Genomic DNA, 20,642 nt, shown 5'->3' on the forward strand with positions numbered 1-20,642 from the left:
GGCCACTAACAATAATTGCTCAGGATAAGTGTGTCTGTAAAATTACAAAAATAAATAGTGGAAGGTATTGAATTGGCAGATTACTACATCTACAGGGAATCTGTTCCTCAACTCCATGTCACTGGTGTTACCCAATGATATACAGAGATAAACAGTAGGGTTATTTAGAGATTACCTCAGGAGAAAAACATTATTTCCCAAATTATACATTTTAAAGAGCGCCAACTTAATTTTCCCCTCCATGACAACAGAATGTACTTTTGTCCCTGAAATTCTTTTCCTCTAATATGACAAATTGGAGCAGAAAGTAACATTCTTGGCAACTTAAAATGTCCTTGGTCAGAAATTAATTGGAAGCAGGACTGTTTGAGAAAGCACATGGTGAGTGGAAATTTCATGCAAAGCTTTGTTAATGTCTCAGTTATGTTAGTCTAGGGAGCAGAAATGGCAGTACAATAATCAAAACGAGTGACAATTAGATCAACAAGGTCATCTTATTGATCCAACACTCGACGTCTCTGACATCACAAACTACTTCAAACCACTATCCTTCGTTTTCCCTTGAGTATTACCTCAGACCAACGCACTGGTTCTCCCTCAGATCTCCACAACCCTAACCTTTCAGGCTTCAAACAGGGTCTCTTAATCTCAACCATTTTTCTGACAGATTCTCTTCACACTTCCCAATCTTCCTAGATCTAAATGCTGCCTTTGACACCAAATTATCAGTTTTGGATTGCATCCTACCCTACAGGAAGCTCCAGCTTGACGAGGCATAGAGAATATGACTGCCCCAAGGCACAACTGATCATTACTGACCTCCCTCAGCACTTGGGTCAAGGCCCTCTTCTCTACACAGCTCCACTATATGCTAACATGACCTCCCCTCTCATGTCAACTTTGGGGATTAATCTTTTTGTTTTTTTTTTATCATACTCCTCGTCTCACACACAGGTGTTGACGTCTTCATGCGTGCCTGGCATACCTTTATACTTGGATGTCAGCCAACAAGACAGAGCTCCTCCTTCTTTACTTTGCGAGCACTCCATTCCAGCACCTCTGGATTCTTGTTTGACCCAACCTTCCAGTTCCTAGTCAGCGCTCTTCTCAAACCTGGAAGCCCAGTGGTGAAACCAGCTTACTGCTGAAGCTTAAAACGGCAGATGACCTCTCCGCCCTCCAAAACCTCTACCTTTTAAAATAGATTCTGAAATGACTCTGAACTGATTAACGTAGCAAAGGGTGTAACTTACCTTACTACTCACACTGTGAAATGTGACATGCTGGCCAATACCTTGTCACTTCAATCCTAATAACCAAGGCTGGAATTAGCTATATCTATAGCAAGAGTAAACGGTAACAGGATAAGGACTGACAATAAAATGACTGTTAATCTTTCTGTACTTGTCATATTGTTCACCAACCTCCTAAGGCCCCACTCCACCCTCACCAGGCTCCATTCCAAGCTCTATTCAAAACATTTTTTTTTGTGGGAGTGCCTAGGTGCCTGCAGTTGTGTTTCTTATTAAATCACCTGCCATTTTAAAAAGCAGGTTGCTAGCTGTTACAGTGTGACTCACTTCCAAAACAGACAATACTAGCTGTACCATGCATTTGAATTATTCCAGAGATAGCACAGGTAAATCCCCATGTCCCCAAGGAGAGGTTTAAAAACCAGTGACATATTTTCTTTTTTGTCCCTGTGGACAGATTTTGCATATCACAGAAGATGATCTGTGTTTCAGAGACTAATCATCAGGAAATTAATCACAACACAGTTTGGTAACTTGTGTTAATTCTGAATAACTCGTATTATTTATAAGGGAAAACTCAACTGTTAAAGTGGGTTTAATGACCATAAGCAACATATAATACAGTCAGTATTTTTAGCAGACAATTGGCCTTGAATGCAAATCTTAGAATTTTACTCAAAAATGTTAACACATTAACATACAAATATTAAAACATACCTAATATACACTAAAATATAGTACAATATTCAGTTAATGTGGCATGGAATCTAAAAACATTTCATATCACATTTCCTTGTTTGTTTGTTTTTTGAATCAACCCTGATGCTCAGTTCAACACACCTTCACCCAGTTCAGAAAAACACATCCAAATGATTAGAAACAAGGTATTCTTGCACAGCAAAATCTAAACAAATAAAATCAGTTGCTTGACTGAAAAGGGAATATTGAATAAAGTTCCCCTTTCCATTATTGTTCTGGGGATGTATAAGGAATGTTTCCTGAGACTCCATATGGTTGCCAGCAGGCTTTTTGACCAATGATGATGATGCCTCTTCCTTCAGTAGTACGAAGCTCCCAGCATAGACAGAAAAACTGTGACCTGCACATAGGTGTATGCTTAACAGTGTGGCTACGCCTCTGTTCATATCAGGATCAAGTCTCCCAAAGTACAGTGTCATACAGTGACTTCCATGGATCATGGAGAATCACTGACAGGATGCTTTATTAAAAGAGGATTTTTAGAGTCCATTCCATCAAGCTTTGATCACAGGATCTGCCATCCCTCTCTGACAGCCAGGAACATATTGATGGGAGGTCAATGTGTGTACATTCTTCAGGTTCCATTTGACACGAGAGGTTTAGATGTGCTTGAGTTTGAATAGAAATCCTCTGGACAGATATCGCAGATGAGATCTTAAGGGTTAAGCCTTGGCTTGACTCCTCTACTCTCAAACCCTCACTCTCTTCCTCAGTCTGGGTTGAAGGAATTCAGACACCACAGTTGTTACTCACAGACTCACAACTAATTATGAGATACAAGTTAAATAAAATATCTTAAAGAAAGGTGTCCAAGTAAGTACAACAATGCACTGTTAGAATTTCTGATTAAACCAGTAACTAAGATTTTCACCTTTAAACAAACTTACAGTTGACCGTTTGAAGAGAAAGACAGATTATCACGGCAGATATACTCAAACAGTGCCGCAACCTGTCATCAAAATCTTAAAGTCTTGACGATTATTAATAAAAGTCATTCCTATTTGGTTTCCCCGAGCCTTACCTTTGAGGTGGTGAGACCATGCACTTCCACAGGACTGTGTAGAGAGCCAGTATGAACCCAATGAACACCGCGGCTGCAATGGCACCTGTAGAGAGATTTCGGAGTGTCAGAAAGCAACACGTCCACAGGGAGAAACTTGAGAGTGTCAACACAAAATGCTACCCTAATATTACCCGCGCATGTCCCCTTACTTTAAATGAAGGCCATCTCTACAGTGTAGTGGGAACTTATCTACAGGATGTGGAAGCATTTTTTAAGCAGCACAGTGCTGTCACAGCACAGTGCAGTACAGCAATAACAAATGTTCTCCCTCTTGGCTCACAATCAACAGTGCCCTGCGTATTTATTGGGACAATTTAGTTCTCAACTTTTGGCTCTATTTTTTAAAGTTTGGATTTGTAATCAAACAATTGTTTTGAGGTTATGGTATATGTAGATTCTTAGCTTCTACTTGAGGGCATGTATTCATAATGGTTTCCCAATTTAGAAACTAATTTAGAAAACATTTCCTGTTATCCTGTTCCTGTTATTTCAGGACACCAAAAGTTTTGGGACAAATACAGTGGATATAAAAAGTCTACACACCCCTTTTAAAATGCCAGGTTCTTGTGATGTAAAAGAATGAGACAGATAAATCATGTCAGAACTTTTTCCACCTTTAATGTGACCTATAACATGAACAATTAAATTGAAAAACAAACAAATCTTTGAGAAAATAAATAAATAAATCACAATAACCTGGTTGCATTACTGTGCACACCTTTAAACTAATACTTTATTGAAGCACCTTTTGATTTTATTACAGACTTTTTGGGTAGGAGTCTATTAGCATGGCACATCTTGACGAGGCAATATTTGCTCACTTCTTTATAAAAGCGCTCAAAATCTGTCAGATTGCGAGGACATCTCCTGTGCACACCCCTCTTCAGATCACCCCACAGATGTTCAATTGGATTCAGGTCCGGGCTCAAAATAATAGTTTGTTAACATGAAATCGGTGGAGTGGTTGAAAAATGAGCTTAATAACTTCTGTCCTAAGTGGATGTAAACTTCCGACTTCAACTGTATATGTACATAAACCTGAATGACCCACACCACCCATAAACCTGAATGACCCACACCACCCATAAACCTGAATGACCCACACCACCCATAAACCTGAATGACCCACACCACCCATAAATCTGAATGACCCACACCTCCCATAAACCTGAATGACCCACACCACCCATAAACCTGAATGACCCACACCACCCATAAACCTGAATGACCCACACCACCCATAAACCTGAATGACCCACACCTCCCATAAACCTGAATGACCCACACCTCCCATAAACCTGAATGACCCACACCACCCATAAACCTGAATGACCCACACCACCCATAAACCTGAATGACCCACACCACCCATAAACCTGAATGACCCACACCACCCATAATCCTGAATGACCCACACCACCCATAAACCTGAATGACCCACACCACCCATAATCCTGAATGACCCACACCACCCATAAACCTGAATGACCCACACCACCCATAAACCTGAATGACCCACACCACCCATAAACCTGAATGACCCACACCACCCATAATCCTGAATGACCCACACCACTGACCCTTCTGCCATCTAACCCTTCTATTCTGTGGGGAAACGGCCAGTAAGTCTGCACTTCACTTTTGATTTTGTGATGTGTTTCCTGGGATGTGAGGGGTGTGTGTCACCTGGGATGATTCCACTGCCTCTGGCCAAGGGGTCCATGTGTGAAGGAGGAGGGTTGGCCGTTGAGCTTTGAGACCCTAGAAAGGTTTATTATAACACATTTTTGAACCCATGGTTATGCAGTGTTTGCTTGTGTGTGTGTTGGACACTGGACACACTTACCATTGCTGTGTTGTTTTGTAGAGTGGACCCATGGGTGTATTGGAACAGCCCCCTGAAAGACAGAAACACACAGAATGTGAAAACATAGCAACAGGACACACATTATGAAACCCATGCACACGAGTAGAGAAACATGGTTCCAGGACAAACCAATGAAGTGAGGTAACATGCTGGTCTGTTCATGTCCGTCTGTGATTTCTGCTATAATTGACCTAGCATTCTGATCCAATTCATATATAGCCCAACAAGATCTCTGATTTTCAGCTTGTATTGACCCTTCCCTGGAAATTTCCCTTGGAAAACACACAAAGACAGAGAGAGGGAGAGAAAAACAGGGAGAGAAAACTTTCAGGAAAAACACTGGAGGAATTCTATCAGAGTGGAAAATTAAAAGTAGGCCTTTGCGCCCAACCAATGTTTGGCCAAGATAAGAACTGAGCCAATGGCTTTTCCAAAATATCTCAGGTGTTTTTTATTGTTGAAGAAATATTAATAGCCACATATACAGGTTGTAAATCGATATAATATAGATACATCTCTTGCAGGTAAAGTCACTAGCCTATAAACAAGTATTATCTGATTTAAATCTCCTGGGAGAACAAAACGCTTCTTGTTTTTCGCTTACCTATTTTGTTTTCTGTCTTACCTCTGATGTGTTTCCCCCGCGAAAAACTATTTTGGTGTGGTTTTTCACCTCACTCCACATTTCTGCCCGCGGATGTTGTCAGATTGGAGCAAAAGACGCTCGTTTCATTACAGCAGGTCTGTGGCAAGCGCACCAGGAAACCCTATAATCACAGTAGGTAGTTTCGCACCGACAGAAATTTCTCTGAACATTTTTCATCAGCTGACTTCTGTCTTCAAAGGGAGGGCGAAGGGAGTTTGAATTATGACACCCTAACCATTTAAGAGAGTTGAACTAATCTGAGCGCTTTGTACCGGTCTGTGGCCCGAGCAAAGAACGGGCAAAAGCGGCGAGGGATGTCACCCTTCTCAAATCGAAAAGTCTTGTTCACCAGCCAACTCTCTACAACTTACAATGTGAGCTAAGTAATCAGAGCTATATACAGTTCAATGCAAATTACAGTATTTTCTCCACCTTAGAGGTTGTTGACCTAAAGGCAAAAAAGCAGGGAGTCTGGGGTGTTCTAATCAGTTAATTCTAAAGGGAACCTTTGGCAAATCTAAACATATTGGTCTGTTTTTGGCTGTTGTAGGTTTTACTAAGTTCTGGTGGCTGGCATATTTACCCATGTCAATATGTTTGGTTTGTTGTCCAGTAAAGTAATGAAATATTGTAAATGATGAGCAGGGTGCCAAATTTGTTTTAATGAAAGAAGGAGTTTTACCTAGCCAGTTAAGTTTATATTTTTTCCCTATGCAACTTGATTGGGATTCAAATAAGCTATTTAGTCATAAAACATTAAGAAAAGCTAAATAAAGATATACATTATATTTCTGTGATAATGGGAGGTATGTTTTCAGAGGGATTCAATTGATTCTCATGGAGTCAGTATCATTTGGAAACCTGCTCTTAGTTGTGGTTATATATATATTTTCCAACTTGAGCTTTTCTCCATGCTCAAATTTGAGTGGCTAAAGGAAGGAGTGCAAGCTGGTGCAAGCAGGTCCCGCACCAACAGGCTCAGGAACAGCTTGCTCCCATCTACTGTAACCCCGCTGAACTCTGTGACCCATCCCATCACTAACCATACCCATCCACCCACCGCTTTGTACTGCCTCTCTGGGACCTTGCTGCACTACTCCCTTGTACTACTTGTCCACCTCGGGAACCTCTTTGCTGCTATCCCTGCATTACAGTTTCACATGCCACCTTGCACCTTCAGTTTGCCTGCACTGCACATTCAGAACTGCCGTTGTACTTGCTTTTCTTTTTTTCAGATGTTACATGCACGTCTACCTCTGGAACCTCATTGCTGCTATCCCTGCATTTCAGTTGTACAGACTACCTTATACCTCCAACTTGCTCGACTGCACAGTCAGAATTGCCATTTGTTCTTGCATTTGCCTCATTGCACAACTATTCATTCCTACTTGCACGCGCATATATTTAATACTTGTAAATCTGAAAATTTTCTGCCCTCCCCTATTTGACATTTTGCACTGTATTTTCCTTCATTGCACTTCTATACATTCCACTTGTCACCCACACGTCACTTAAAACTTGTACATTTTCTGCCCTCTTCTATTTGCACGTCTGGTTAAATGCTAACTGTAATTCTGTTGTACTTTACTCGTACTGTTCAATGACAATAACGTAGAATCTAATCTAATATACACTGCTCAAAAAAGGGAGGGAACAATTAGATTATACATTGAGTCTTGATGAAGGAAATATATTAAAAAACAAAATATTTACAGTACATTGTGGAATTTGTTGAGAACAAAGAAATAAGAATCAGTCACAAAAGGCATAACACCAGAATCAGTTACAAAAGAATAAGGAGAGAACAATTGTCTGTTGCTACCACCTGCAAAACAATTCTGTTTTTGGGGGTTGCCTCTCCAGTGCACCTGTTGTCACTTTCATTTGCACCAAAACAGGTGACATTGATTTACAATCAATGTCGCTTATGCTTCCTAACTGGACAGACTGATATCCCTGAAGTTTAACTGACTTGATATTATACTGTGATGATTACGTGTTCCCTTAAATTTTTGGAGCAGTGTATGAAACACACAATTTGTGGAACCTTGGGAAAAGAATGACATGTATTTGGCACAGTCAAAAAATATATTGCTTTTATAACAGGCCCAAAATGTAATTAGCCTACTTCAATTTGATTTTAATATATTTCATTGTTTTCGCTGCCTAACATTTAGGAATGGTCGTTGTTTAGTTGAGAAGTGAATTCTAACGTTTTTCCGCTGGGAGAAATTGTGGGTCTGAGACTGCACCAGTGACATGTGGTCTGGGTAGGCACTGCATACCCTGGGGTTTTGGAAGAAATAGAACTGTATGATATTGTGTTCCTAATAATTATATTTTTCTGCAGTGATTATGGATTTGTCAACAGAAATTGAACTCCCGCTTCCTCTAACATTCACGGGCTCGGTTCCTCAAAAAGGTAGGGGTGAAACAGCAAAAGCACTGCTTTCCCCCTAGTTCAAAAGTATGCAAACCATTTTGACGGTTGACGCATGCGTGGTATGTTCACATATTCTTACAAATTGGTATGGAAAAGCACAAGGGCGGAATCTCAAATGGCATACTTGCATACTACACAGTATGCCAGATGAGTATGCGAGACAATATGTTCCAAACCCTAGCACACTGAAAATAGTATGCCAAAAGTTTCCAAATGGTGTAATATTTCTGGTGGATTTTCGAAGTATGCATCCATGCATGCTTTTTGGGGTAATATAGACCACAACCCATTGCGCAGTAAAAAGAGGGGTTTCCACAAAAGTAAGTTATCGTCACCGATATTGGTAGTTATTTTCGCCTATATGTATAGTTACTGCATCAAAGTCATTTACAAATGAAAGGAAAACGGACGCTGTTGTGCCATGAAATGAAATAGCTTTGGCAGTGTAAAGGTCATCTTCAGTCTCTCTAGAAGGGGCTCAATTCTTAAGAATATTCCAAGCCGTAAGATACTAGTATTACTGGCTTGTAAGCTAAAACAGCCAGTGGCAAAAGCCATACAGTTCATAGATGATATTTGTGGTAGAAGTAAACATTACAAGAAACGTCAGTTTAACACAATGCTTAATGGTCATGTCATGTCATGTCATCTTCTTCCGCTTATCCGGGGCCGGGTCGCGGGGGCAGCAGTCTAAGCAGGGATGCCCAGACTTCCCTCTCCCCAGACACTTCCTCTAGCTCTTCCGGGGGGACACCGAGGCGTTCCCAGGCCAGCCGGGAGACATAGTCCCTCCAGCGTGTCCTAGGTCTTCCCCGGGGTCTCCTCCCGGTGGGACAGGACCGGAACACCTTCCCAGGAAGGCGTTCCGGAGGCATCCGAAAAAGATGCCCAAGCCACCTCAGCTGACCCCTCTCGATGTGGAGGAGCAGCGGCTCTACTCTGAGCTCCTCCCGGGTGACCGAGCTTCTCACCCTATCTCTAAGGGATCGCCCGGCCACCCTGCGGAGAAAGCTCATTTCGGCCGCCTGTATCCGGGATCTTGTCCTTTCGGTCATAACCCAAAGCTCATGACCATAGGTGAGAGTAGGAACGTAGATTGACTGGTAAATCGAGAGCTTCGCCTTGCGGCTCAGCTCTTTCTTCACTACGACAGACCGATACATCGACTGCATTACTGCAGAAGCTGCACCGATCCGTCTGTCAATCTCCCGTTCCATCCTTCCCTCACTCGTGAACAAGACCCCTAGATACTTAAACTCCTCCACTTGAGGCATGCACTCTCCACCAACCTGAAGTGGGCAAGCCACCCTTTTCCGATTGAGGACCATGGCCTCGGATTTGGAGGTACTGATTTTCATCCCCACCGCTTCACACTCGGCTGCAAACCGTCCCAGCGCATGCTGAAGGTCCTGGTTAGAAGGGGCCAACACGACAACATCATCTGCAAAGAGCAGAGACGAAATTGTGTGGTCCCCAAACCTGACACCCTCCGGCCCCTGGCTGCGCCTAGAAATTCTGTCCATAAAAATTACGAACAGAACCGGTGACAAAGGGCAGCCCTGCCGGAGTCCAACATGCACTGGGAACAAGTCTGACTTACTGCCGGCAATGCGGACCAAGCTCCTGCTTCGGTTGTACAGGGACCTGACAGCCCTTAGCAAAGGACCCAGGACCCCATATTCCCCAAGCACCCTCCACAAGATGCCGCGAGGGACACAGTCGAATGCCTTCTCCAAATCCACAAAACACATGTGGATTGGTTGGGCAAACTCCCATGAACCCTCCAACACCCCGTAGAGGGTATAGAGCTGGTCCAGTGTTCCACGGCCCGGACGAAAACCACACTGTTCCTCCTGAATCCGAGGTTCTACTATCGGCCGTATTCTCCTCTCCAGAACCCTGGCATAGACTTTCCCGGGGAGGCTGAGAAGTGTGATCCCCCTATAGTTGCTTAATGGTGTCTAGCTAAATACTCAAACTTTGCGTGATGTTAATGTGTGACAAAATTATCTAATGTTGAGACGAAATTTCATGACAAAGTAGTACGTCCCAATCGGTCCCAATACTGGCATACTAGCTAACTATACAGTATACTAAACAGTACGCACTTCATCATTGACCGTGAAATACGTTCTTGCTGTGCGTAGTATATAGAATGCGATTTGAGATTAATTCAAGGCCTCTGTGCTTTTGAGGCGTAGTTATGTTGCTTCCTACCAATAAAAATTATTTACCCACTGGCTCTCCAGTCCTGCGAGAACATATAGCGAAGCTAACTGGTCTACCTAGCTGTGGAATTGCCAAGTTCATTGTCTAAAACTAATAATTGTCAAACAGCCGTGAATCGCTGGCTCTCGTTGGAAATAAATAGGAGCATGCCTCTTTGTAGTGCTTGCGAGCGGACAGTGTGCTACAGCATCCATATTAGGAACGTTATCATTCCTCCCCAGAAACTCCGTTCTTCCTCCTACTCAGTCATCACCCCTCCCCCGGTCAAACGTCACCCCTCCCTTGGTCAAGTATCCGCTCTCGCCTTATCAAACATCACCCCGATTAAGCTTTAATCCTCCCCTTGTCAATCGCCAGTCCTCCCCTTGTCAATCGTCAGTCCTCCTCCAGTCAAACATCAGCGATCCCCTTGTCAATCATCAGTCCTCCCCTTGTCAATCATCAGTCCTCCCCTTGTCAATCGTCAGTCCTCCTCCAGTCAAACATCAGCGATCCCCTTGTCAATCATCAGTCCTCCTCCAGTCAAACATCAGCGATCCCCTTGTCAATCATCAGTCCTCCCCTTGTCAATCGTCAGTCCTCCTCCAGTCAAACATCAGCGATCCCCTTAGTAAAGTATCAGTCAAAATTGTACGATTTTCCCCAGCCAATAAAACAAGCACAAACACGGAACTATTATCACATGGACTCAATACAGAAGAGGTGCTAGTTGGTGTAAGGTAAGATCAAGTAGAAAATTACGTTTTTGCACTTTCATAATCGCAAGATTATTTAAATACTTTTATATATTTGCTTAGCTAGGTTCATTATTTTCAGTTTAGCCGTTCTGCTAAATAATGTTATCTTAAATGAATCTAGCTACACAAATATATAAAAGTATTTCAATAATTTTGCGATTATGAAAGTGCAAACATTTTCTAATTGATCTTACCTTACAGTGCCAGCTCTAGCCTTTTGGCCCCTATCGGTCAGGGACTCCTTAGCGACCGATTATGTTGCTTATGGCTGGAGTCGACCCTGCTAGTAGGCTACAACATTAACAACTGATTCCAATTATTTTGACAGTTACCTGTACCAAATAGACTAGCCAGACAGTTACCTAAACAATTACATTCATATTTCATTCATTCAGATGAGGCTCTACAATCCACAATTAAAAGACCAATTCACAACTCAAGTCACAATTGACCCTAAGCATGGTTATAACATTACATTTGACAAGAAATGAGGATCAGGACACAGCTGTTGAAGGTATTTTGTATTTGATCTCAGCAAGATTACAAGTCCTGTAAAACAGTTAGTGTTTTAGCAAAATATATTTCAAAAAGAGATGTTAATACAACATTTTTAATGTTTACTTCCAATTCCAAGAGATGCGTTACTTTGACAATTTTCAGTAGGACACGCTTTCTCTCAGTTAACACACACAATATTTAAACTTGAGGAATGATTGACTAAAAAGCTATAGATCCACATTCTGAACAGCATTTGTTGTAGTATTTACGTCTTCACAACACTGAAAACATTTACTGAAGCAAATTCCTCAGAGTTCCAATTGGGGGGGGGGGGGGGGGGGGGGGGGCTTGGCGTCCTTTTGGATTAGTTGGTCGAATGCATTTACAAGACTCAAAGTGTGCTCCACTGACAAGATCACTGACAAATTTACCCTCAAGATCCAACATCATATGGAGACACATGCTGATGTTTAAAATATTCATTGTTGCTGCCAGAGTGAATATATAGTCTGCCTACTATTACACAGAAGTTATGCCATAAAGCAACAAGAGCAGTTCAGGTCACTGACACTAGGCTAATTATGCCTTTGCACACAAGTACAAACACACAGGCACACAAGCACACACATACACACACAACCAGGTCATAGACAAAAATTCAGCAGCAAGATATACTAGATCTAAAATGGCAAAGGCTTCTCTTCATCTCACCTTGATCAACTCAGGGTTGAGAAATGGGATTTTGATCCTGTAGGTCAGGAAGATAATTTACTAATCCGATCTCACCTTTAAGTCTGGTTGAACGTTTGTTTTAGCATTTGTCAGAATTCTAAATGGGTAACCATTAGGATGTTTTGATTCTGAAATCAAGACCATCATAATCCCATTGGAAGGTTGGAGTCATGGTGGGTTCAGAGGTCAAAGGCACTACGGCAGATCAACATGTAAAAAACACCTAACAACCTGCCGTATAGATGGTTACACTGAAAAGTGTGAAATATGCATACAGCGAAGTAAAATGCTGGGTCTATGGTGACTTCTATGTTTACCTATTACCGTTTATATATGACAGTGTAAAGATGCACATAGAACTCATCAATTGTTGGTCTGGATCAGATCTTGTGGGTGTGTGTGGGGGGGGGGGGGGGTGGCATTGTATGGTCTATTACATTTTAGTCTGCAATGTTAGAATTATTGCTTTCCTTATAAAAAACATTTGGGTGGCTAAATTTTACCACTTGTTCAGTACGTAACATTTGCCATTGTCACATGACTTTAAAACTGAGTTGAACACCAGTCCTGGTGTAGTACATTTCTACGGCCAACAGATGGCATAGTTGCAGACATGAGACTACAGTTGGAAAGCGAATGGAGAACTAAATAACTTGTACACATTTATCAGAACCAACTGGTGGACTGTTAGGAACCACACAGGTCCACACTAAAAAGATTGGTTTTGTTTAGGCTACTTGGCAGAAGAAAAATCTAAATGTTTTAATAGAATTAGACTACAGCGCAAAAAGACCATTTCCTAATACATACTCATAATGTTTGACTTTGACATAACCCACACCTCAATAAGGCAATGTATACCAAGTCATCAGAACAGAATGCACTCAGTACAGGTTAGCCCGTTTCAGCATAAGCTCAACCTCAAGCTACAACGCCAACAACAAACTTGTGCATGAAAAATACCTAGGAATGTTTCGATGCTATATTATTATACATTTGTACCCTTATTTTACCATGTCTGTTGCCTGTGAGCACATTCACACCAACAGCAACGTCCTGGGGAAGAATGAGGGTTAAGAGCTTTGCTCCGGGACAGAACGATAGATTCAGGACTCAATCGTGCAACATTTTAGTCACTGATCAGATGCTATAACCACTAAGCTACGTGCTGCCCCCAACCTAATACCAACTTGAGACACATTTTTCAGATGGAAATGTGCTTTATAAACAGTTTCATAGGATTTGACATGTAAGTTCTGTATTCTCAAGCAAAGTTGCATAGGCAAATCCTGCTCATCTGATGGTGCTTACACAGAATGGAACTACACTGGGCCACAGAGACATCATTCAGACATAACTGAACATGCCTGAACACACTACGATCAAATGTATCACAAGACCGTATGGAGATCACCAGTAGATTGTGGTTTCCAGAAGTCTTTCTTAAACCTCAGCTGTGAGTAACTAGATAGAACACGGAGTGGGCACGGCTGGCTTTAAAGCCAAGCAAGAGAATGTCCTCTCCTCTTTCTAAACTTTCATAAAGCTGAGATAAAACTCAGATTAACACCTTGATACAGTCAGAATTCAGGAAAATGTTTAAGACATTTAGAACAACAAACCATCAAAAATAAAACACATTACTGATAATTGACAATGTCCTGGCTGGCTATGAACCAGCATCAAAACACCGTTTGAAAAGTTACAATGAAGCAAATATTTTGTGACCAACCCCAACCAGTCTTGCAGTACCCCCAATCAGCACATACTATAGACACAATCCAGAGACCCCCCCCCCCCCCCCAACACTAGACCTCTCCTCATTCCTTTCCCTCTGCCCCCTCCCAGAGACTGAGCGGCCACTCTGTGTCCTGGGGATTGGAGTTGGGAGTTGGGATTGGAGTTGTAGGATGAGCAGAAAGGCCAAGAAAATCCTAAGAGGACCAACCAGCATCATCACATGACCTCACAGCATGAGTTCTGCTTCCTTGCCTTTGAGACAGAATACACAGAGAATATGATTTAAAAACAAATAATACATTGCTTTTCATTTTTGTTTATTTAGGTACTAAATGTGTGCCATCAGTAATGTGAGCAACTTGTCCTGAGGAATTTAGAGATGCTGTGACTGTATTAACTGGAGAGCTCAGTCTGTAACCACTACTCACAGTCTTATAGAAGGCTTTTGACTGGTTCCCCAGGTGTTCAGACTTCTGCACAAGATCATCCAGCTTCTCCCCTCTCTCCAACAGAGACTCCATGGTGTTATGCTGCACACAACAACACACCACAGTCCAGTCAGGATGCAAGCCACCTACCTCAGCCCATACCCACGACACATCCCACCTACCTCAGCCCATACCCACGACACATCCCACCTACCGCAGCCCCATACCCACGACACATCCCACCTACCGCAGCCCCATACCCACGACACATCCCACCTACCGCAGCCCCATACCCACGACACATCCCACCTACCGCAGCCCCATACCCACGACACATCCCACCTACCGCAGCCCCATACCCACGACACATCCCACCTACCACAGCCCCATACCCACGACACATCCCACACCCACCCCACCTACTGCAGCCCCATTCCCACAATGCATTCCACCTACCGCAGCCCATACCCACGACACATCCCACCTACCGCAGCCCATACCCACGACACATCCCACCTACCGCAGCCCATACCCATGACACACCCCACCTACCGCAGCCCCATACCCACGACACATCCCACCTACCGCAGCCCCATACCCACGACACATCCCACCTACCGCAGCCCCATACCCACGACACATCCCACCTACAGCAGCCCCATTCCCACGACACATCCCACCTACCGCAACCCCATTCCCACGACACATCCCACCTACAGCAGCCCCATACCCACGACACATCCCACCTACCGCAGCCCCATACCCACGACACATCCCACACCCACCCCACCTACTGCAGCCCCATTCCCACAATGCATTCCACCTACCGCAGCCCCATTCCCACGGCGCATTCCACCTACCGCAGCCCCATTCCCACAACACATCCCACCTACCGCAGCCCCATTCCCACAACACATCCCACCTACAGCAGCCCATACCCACGACACATCCCACACCCACCCCACCTACCGCAGCCCCATTCCCACAACGCATCCCACCTACCACTGCCCATACCCACGACACATCCCACCTACCGCAGACCCATACCCACGACACATCCCACACCCACCCCACCTACTGCAGCCCCATTCCCACAATGCATTCCACCTACCGCAGCCCATACCCACGACACATCCCACCTACCGCAGCCCATACCCACGACACATCCCACCTACCGCAGCCCATACCCACGACACACCCCACCTACCGCAACCCCATTCCCACGACACACCCCACCTACCGCAACCCCATTCCCACGACACATCCCACCTACAGCAGCCCCATACCCACGACACATCCCACCTACCGGAGCCCCATACCCACGACGCATCCCACACCCACCCCACCTACCGCAGCCCCATTCCCACGACGCATTCCACCTACCGCAGCCCCATTCCCACGGCGCATTCCACCTACCACAGCCCCATTCCCACAACACATCCCACCTACCGCAGCCCCATTCCCACAACACATCCCACACCCACCCCACCTACCGCAGCCCCATTCCCACAACGCATCCCACCTACCACTGCCCATACCCACGACACATCCCACACCCACCCCACCTACCGCATCCCACCTACCGCAGCCCCATACCCACGACACATCCCACACCCACCCCACCTACCGCAGCCCCATTCCCACAACGCATCCCACCTACTGCAGCCCCATTCCCACGACGCATCCCACCTACCGCAGCCCCATACCCACAACACATCCCACCTACCGCAGCCCCATACCCACGACACATCCCACACCCACCCCACCTACCGCAGCCCCATACCCACGACACATCCCACCTACCGCAGCCCCATTCCCACGACGCATCCCACCTACCGCAGCCCCATACCCACGACACATCCCACACCCACCCCACCTACCGCAGAGTTTGGCTTGTCAAATGCGTTAACTGTCTCACCAGAATAATCTTTGTCTCGTCTAGCTCAGCCTGCACTTTGGACATCGCATCAGCTTCTCTGGGGTTCTGAAGAGAAAACACAAACCCTGTCAAGGTGTTTATTGATTTACTCGTTTTACATTGAGAAAGTATTTCCACTATTGTTGAACATGAGCAAAAGTGACTTTCTAGAATAAAATTGGATATTTGATGTCATGTCTATTTTATTTTTACTGTCCCTGTGGCCCTTGTTGAGGGCAGCGAGATCATGAAATAAGACCTGAAAACCTGGTTTGCCTCCAGGAAGAAAAAAAACAGACAGAAATCCAAAGAAATTGTTAACTGCACAGAAAATGAATATTAAGCAAATTCCCATATCCACCATCAGACTTAAATCGCATTGAAAACCAATGTAATTGCAGAAAAGCTCAATAACATCAGAGTAATGTCTTCAACAGTTTCAATACTTTCTCAGTCTGTATATGCAAGGCCTTCAGAAGGCATTCAGGCCCTGTCACTTAATTTTCTTTGTGGGATAGACTTCAGTTATAATTGATTAAAATAAATCAACACAAAATATCCAACAATCTACACACAATACCCCATAATGACAATATTTTTTGAAATTTGTGCCAAGTAACTGAAAATGAAAAGTAGAATTCTCCCACGTACATAAGTACTCAAAATTCCCAGAAGCACAGTTGGCTTCATCATCAATGGGTCAAGAAAGGCCTTGGTCAGGGAAGTGAGCTTCAGAGTATCTCTGCAGTGATGGGAGAATCAGACAGAAAAACAACCATCTCTACAGCACTCCATCAATCAGGCCTTTATGGTAGAATGGTTAGGGGGAAGCTACTTCTGAATAAAAGGCACTTTAAATGCTGCCTGAAGGACTCTTGAGAGCATGAGGAATAAATATCCTCTGAGACCCAAGTCAAACTATTAGGTCTGAATGCCAAGTGCTACATCGGGCAAAAGCAAGGTACCGCTCATCACTTGGCTAATAGTGAAGCGGGGTGGTGGGAGCATCATGCTATGTGGATGCTTCTCAGCAACAGGGACTGGGGGACATGTCAGTATTGAGAGAAAGATGAACAGAGAAAAATATAGAGGTCCTTAAAAAAAAAAAAGCGTTATCCAAAGTGCACAGGACCTCAGACTAAGGGGGAGATGTTTCAGCAGGACAACGACCCAAAGCACATTGCCAAGATAATATTGGAGTGGCTTAGGGACAAGTTTGTAAGTACCCAGCCAAAGCCGGGACTCAAACCCCATTGAACATTACTGGGAAGACCTGAAGACTGCGGTTCACCAATGCTCACCATCCCATCTGAAAGATCATGAGAGGATCTTTAAGGAAGAATGGGAGAAACTGGCCCAATCAAGGTGTACAAACAAGGTAGACTGAAGACTCAAAGCCATGATTGCGGCCTAAGGACGTTACACAAAGTCCTGAATAAAGGATATGACTTAAATAGGTACAAACATCTAAGTGTTTTAGATTAAAATGAAAGGATAGGGTATTGTATGTAGACAGCAAAAAATAAGTATATAACAAAATGTTTAACAAAACTAAATACTTTCCAAAGGCACCGTATGTAATTTGTTTCCTTGAGAAACTTGATTTCACTTGTACCTGGTACTTGGCTAGGTGCATGTCCAGGGCTTTGTAGTTGATAGTGTCTGGGTTACCAGAGGGCCAGTCTATACTATCAACTTGCCTGGAAAACTCCTCTAGCACCTGTGTGATCAAACAAAATTTTAGTTTTACATGATGAAAACAGAAATCCCAAACGGCCGAGAAGAATAGCAATAACTTGTAGGGACCAAGGCCCAAACCAGAGAGTTACATTACTTTATTCACTTGTTGCTATTGAAGTATCTCTGCAGATGACCAACCTTGTCTAGTAGTGTAAAGGCGACACGTTGGGGGTACTCGCTGTCTGCTATCACCACTGCACTCAGACTGTCATTCCGTACATATACATGGCACAGGTACTCTAGAGGAAGGAATGGACAGAAGTTTCCTCCATTAGCAAATTATAATATGCTCAAAAGTTATAGCCCAATATAATAAGCCTTTACCTTGTTCTTTGACTGAGGCTCGGCTGCCATGTGTAGAACGCTCCACAATCAAGGCGCTGGTGAAAGTCATGAACTCTTGGACACTACCAAAATGGAAAACACAGGCAATGCTGAAATCAGTGTTGGTAATCACCCAACGTCACCTCTCTTAGCCCAGGTTGATGAGACCAACATGCACCGCCATTGGCGCTTCCCGGTCACCACGGCTGTGACACCCTGGCATCTGCACTGAAGATGTATTAAACCCAGGGCGTTGTGGCTCATTGACACTACAATGAAGTGCAGTGTCAATGAGCCATACCTGCTGCCTTATACCACTGAGCCATTTTAGGCCTCTATTTCTCCATTCATGAAGTCAGTCAACTATTTCCCCTTCATGTGTGGAATAATCTGTAGAGCTTCTGCAGAGTTTTGTTGCCTTTTGAGAAGTAAAACATTTTGACTGTGGACATTTTTGTTGATGCAAAAAAAATTGAAATCAAGAATAATCACATTGTTTTGTAATTTGTTTATGTTTTAGCAGGGTGCCCTTGTAAATGAGAGCTTGGTCTAAATGGGACTGCCCTTTATAAATAATAATTAAATAAAATGTAACAACTATTAATGACAGTGAAATCAACTTCATCAGCACTGATGTACAATAATTGGATAGTTGTGTAATCCGACACCACTAGGCATGGTTTTCACAAATCCAGTCTTTATATCAATTAAGATACAGAGAAGAAACCCCTGTGTTGGACAATTTAAATGCACCCTAAGTGCTAAGAGGAAATCCAACCTAGAGCGCTGAAAGAAGCTGAATGAGGAGAGGTCGTATGCTGATTTGAGCAGGTTTGATTTAGTAGGTCCTTTGTGAAAGACGCTAAGGCTGTACAGCTTCATGACGGTGCTGGGACAGAGTCACGGAGCTAGGGATAATTGGTGTGTCTTCCGGCAGCAGCTTCAAATCATCAACAACCAAACTGCTTTCCTGTCAAGAAAGGTACACAATTAAAATCACGAGCCAAATAGCTAAACACAATAAAATGTCTAGTCCTGTGTATAATACATTTTACAATCCAAACGATTAGAAGTCTAGCAAGTGTAGCTAACTGTAAACGATACCACGTCAGACTACAGTTATTGGGAAATACCGAGGCCGGGTAACATCAATTAGTTACTGACACGCTGTGTCGCCAGCTAACCTCACACTGGTCCTAGTGGACGAAAAATCGACTCCACGAAGTTAACTAGCTAATTACATTATGAATTCCAACGCTGGTTTGTGGGCAAGTTGAGAAGGAACTTGACAGGTCTCAACAGATGTGCAGCTAGTTAATGCAGTACTAGTTAGCTAGGTTAACGTTACTTACACAACTAAAAAATATTTAGTTACTTAACTTCAAAGGTTGACTAGCCTTTTCCAAAAGTGGCTCAAATACAAAACGATATAAGCAAGTGATGACTAGTTTACTTTAGCACAGTTGTTGTGATGTTGTTGTAGCAGCTAGCTAGGTAACGGCGTTAGCTGTACCAGCTAGCTAGCGATGTATGCACTATAGGATAACAACAACTATAGAGCAAGCTGAAATTATTTTATTATGCTTACTTACCAGAAAATACTTCAATAAACTGTTGAGAATAAAATATAAACTAAATTAATTCATAAGCCCTAGCTAGCTAGTAAGTTGGCAGTCCGAATGCAAACACGTCATCAGATGACGTCAGGACCGAAGTAAAGTCCTACAGGATAATTCTTCCGGAATGCAACGTTTCGTCTAAATTGTGTGTAAAGTTCCTAGTTGTGCTTTAGATGTGACAGGGTATGCCAACCATATGAACCAAATCATTTTAATATAAGCCAACTGCACGTACGGTCAGAAAACGTGTACATCTCTTTCCTGAGTGGCAAAAAAATATATATATATATATATATATATATATATTGGACACAATAATTGATCTTAATACTATTTCCGCGATCCTAGCCAGTCAACACATTTCAAATACACACAGCCTAACTAAAAGTAATTACTACACATGGAGCAAAAATATAAACATGACGTGTAGGTTGTTGCCCCCCTGTTCCATTACATGAAATAAAACATCCCAGAACATTTCTCTACACACAAAAAGCTTATTTCTCTAAATATTTTTGCCCAAATTAACCTTTTCAGTGAGGATTTCAGATAATCCCTCCAGGCCAGCGTGGCAGATCAAGAAGCTGACTAAACAGCATGATAATGATACAGTTGCCATTACAGCTTGTGTAATAAAATGCCACTC

The 20,642-nt window shown here is 43.3% G+C and overlaps 2 protein-coding genes and 1 long non-coding RNA gene across 6 annotated transcripts; all 3 read right to left on the minus strand.

Annotated features, from left to right (window-relative positions):
* Nucleotides 1-1,832: 1,832 nt before the first annotated feature.
* On the minus strand, nucleotides 1,833-5,886 carry sb:cb288. Of its 4 annotated transcripts, none has more exons than XM_034296701.1 (6): nucleotides 5,568-5,886; nucleotides 5,072-5,214; nucleotides 4,922-4,973; nucleotides 4,762-4,836; nucleotides 3,034-3,118; nucleotides 1,833-2,726 (listed from the first exon to the last, which is right to left on the minus strand). In XM_034296701.1, exons 2-6 carry the CDS (start codon nucleotides 5,088-5,090, stop codon nucleotides 2,478-2,480), a joined length of 480 nt encoding a protein of 159 aa, XP_034152592.1. In that variant the 5' UTR covers nucleotides 5,091-5,214; nucleotides 5,568-5,886; the 3' UTR covers nucleotides 1,833-2,477. The 4 variants fall into 4 exon arrangements, with proteins under 4 accessions (XP_034152592.1, XP_034152594.1, XP_034152593.1 ...); XM_034296703.1 differs by having other exon boundaries at nucleotides 5,072-5,202; nucleotides 5,547-5,886; XM_034296702.1 differs by having other exon boundaries at nucleotides 5,547-5,886.
* Nucleotides 5,887-11,505: 5,619 nt separating this feature from the next.
* Nucleotides 11,506-20,109, minus strand: ykt6 (YKT6 v-SNARE homolog (S. cerevisiae)). Its single transcript, XM_010876709.5, has 8 exons — nucleotides 19,970-20,109; nucleotides 19,156-19,347; nucleotides 18,378-18,460; nucleotides 18,192-18,292; nucleotides 17,929-18,033; nucleotides 16,314-16,379; nucleotides 14,396-14,497; nucleotides 11,506-14,219 (listed from the first exon to the last, which is right to left on the minus strand). The coding sequence occupies exons 2-8, from the start codon at nucleotides 19,257-19,259 to the stop codon at nucleotides 14,184-14,186; spliced, it is 597 nt and encodes a 198-aa protein (XP_010875011.1). The 5' UTR covers nucleotides 19,260-19,347; nucleotides 19,970-20,109; the 3' UTR covers nucleotides 11,506-14,183.
* LOC117595445 lies at nucleotides 14,511-15,224 on the minus strand. The gene is made up of 3 exons (XR_004576731.1): nucleotides 15,010-15,224; nucleotides 14,578-14,770; nucleotides 14,511-14,545 (listed from the first exon to the last, which is right to left on the minus strand). It is a non-coding gene; the product is annotated as an uncharacterized LOC117595445 (long non-coding RNA).
* Nucleotides 20,110-20,642: the final 533 nt, after the last annotated feature.

Source organism: Esox lucius, chromosome 13 (assembly GCF_011004845.1).
Source record: "Esox lucius isolate fEsoLuc1 chromosome 13, fEsoLuc1.pri, whole genome shotgun sequence".
NCBI lineage: Eukaryota > Metazoa > Chordata > Actinopteri > Esociformes > Esocidae > Esox > Esox lucius.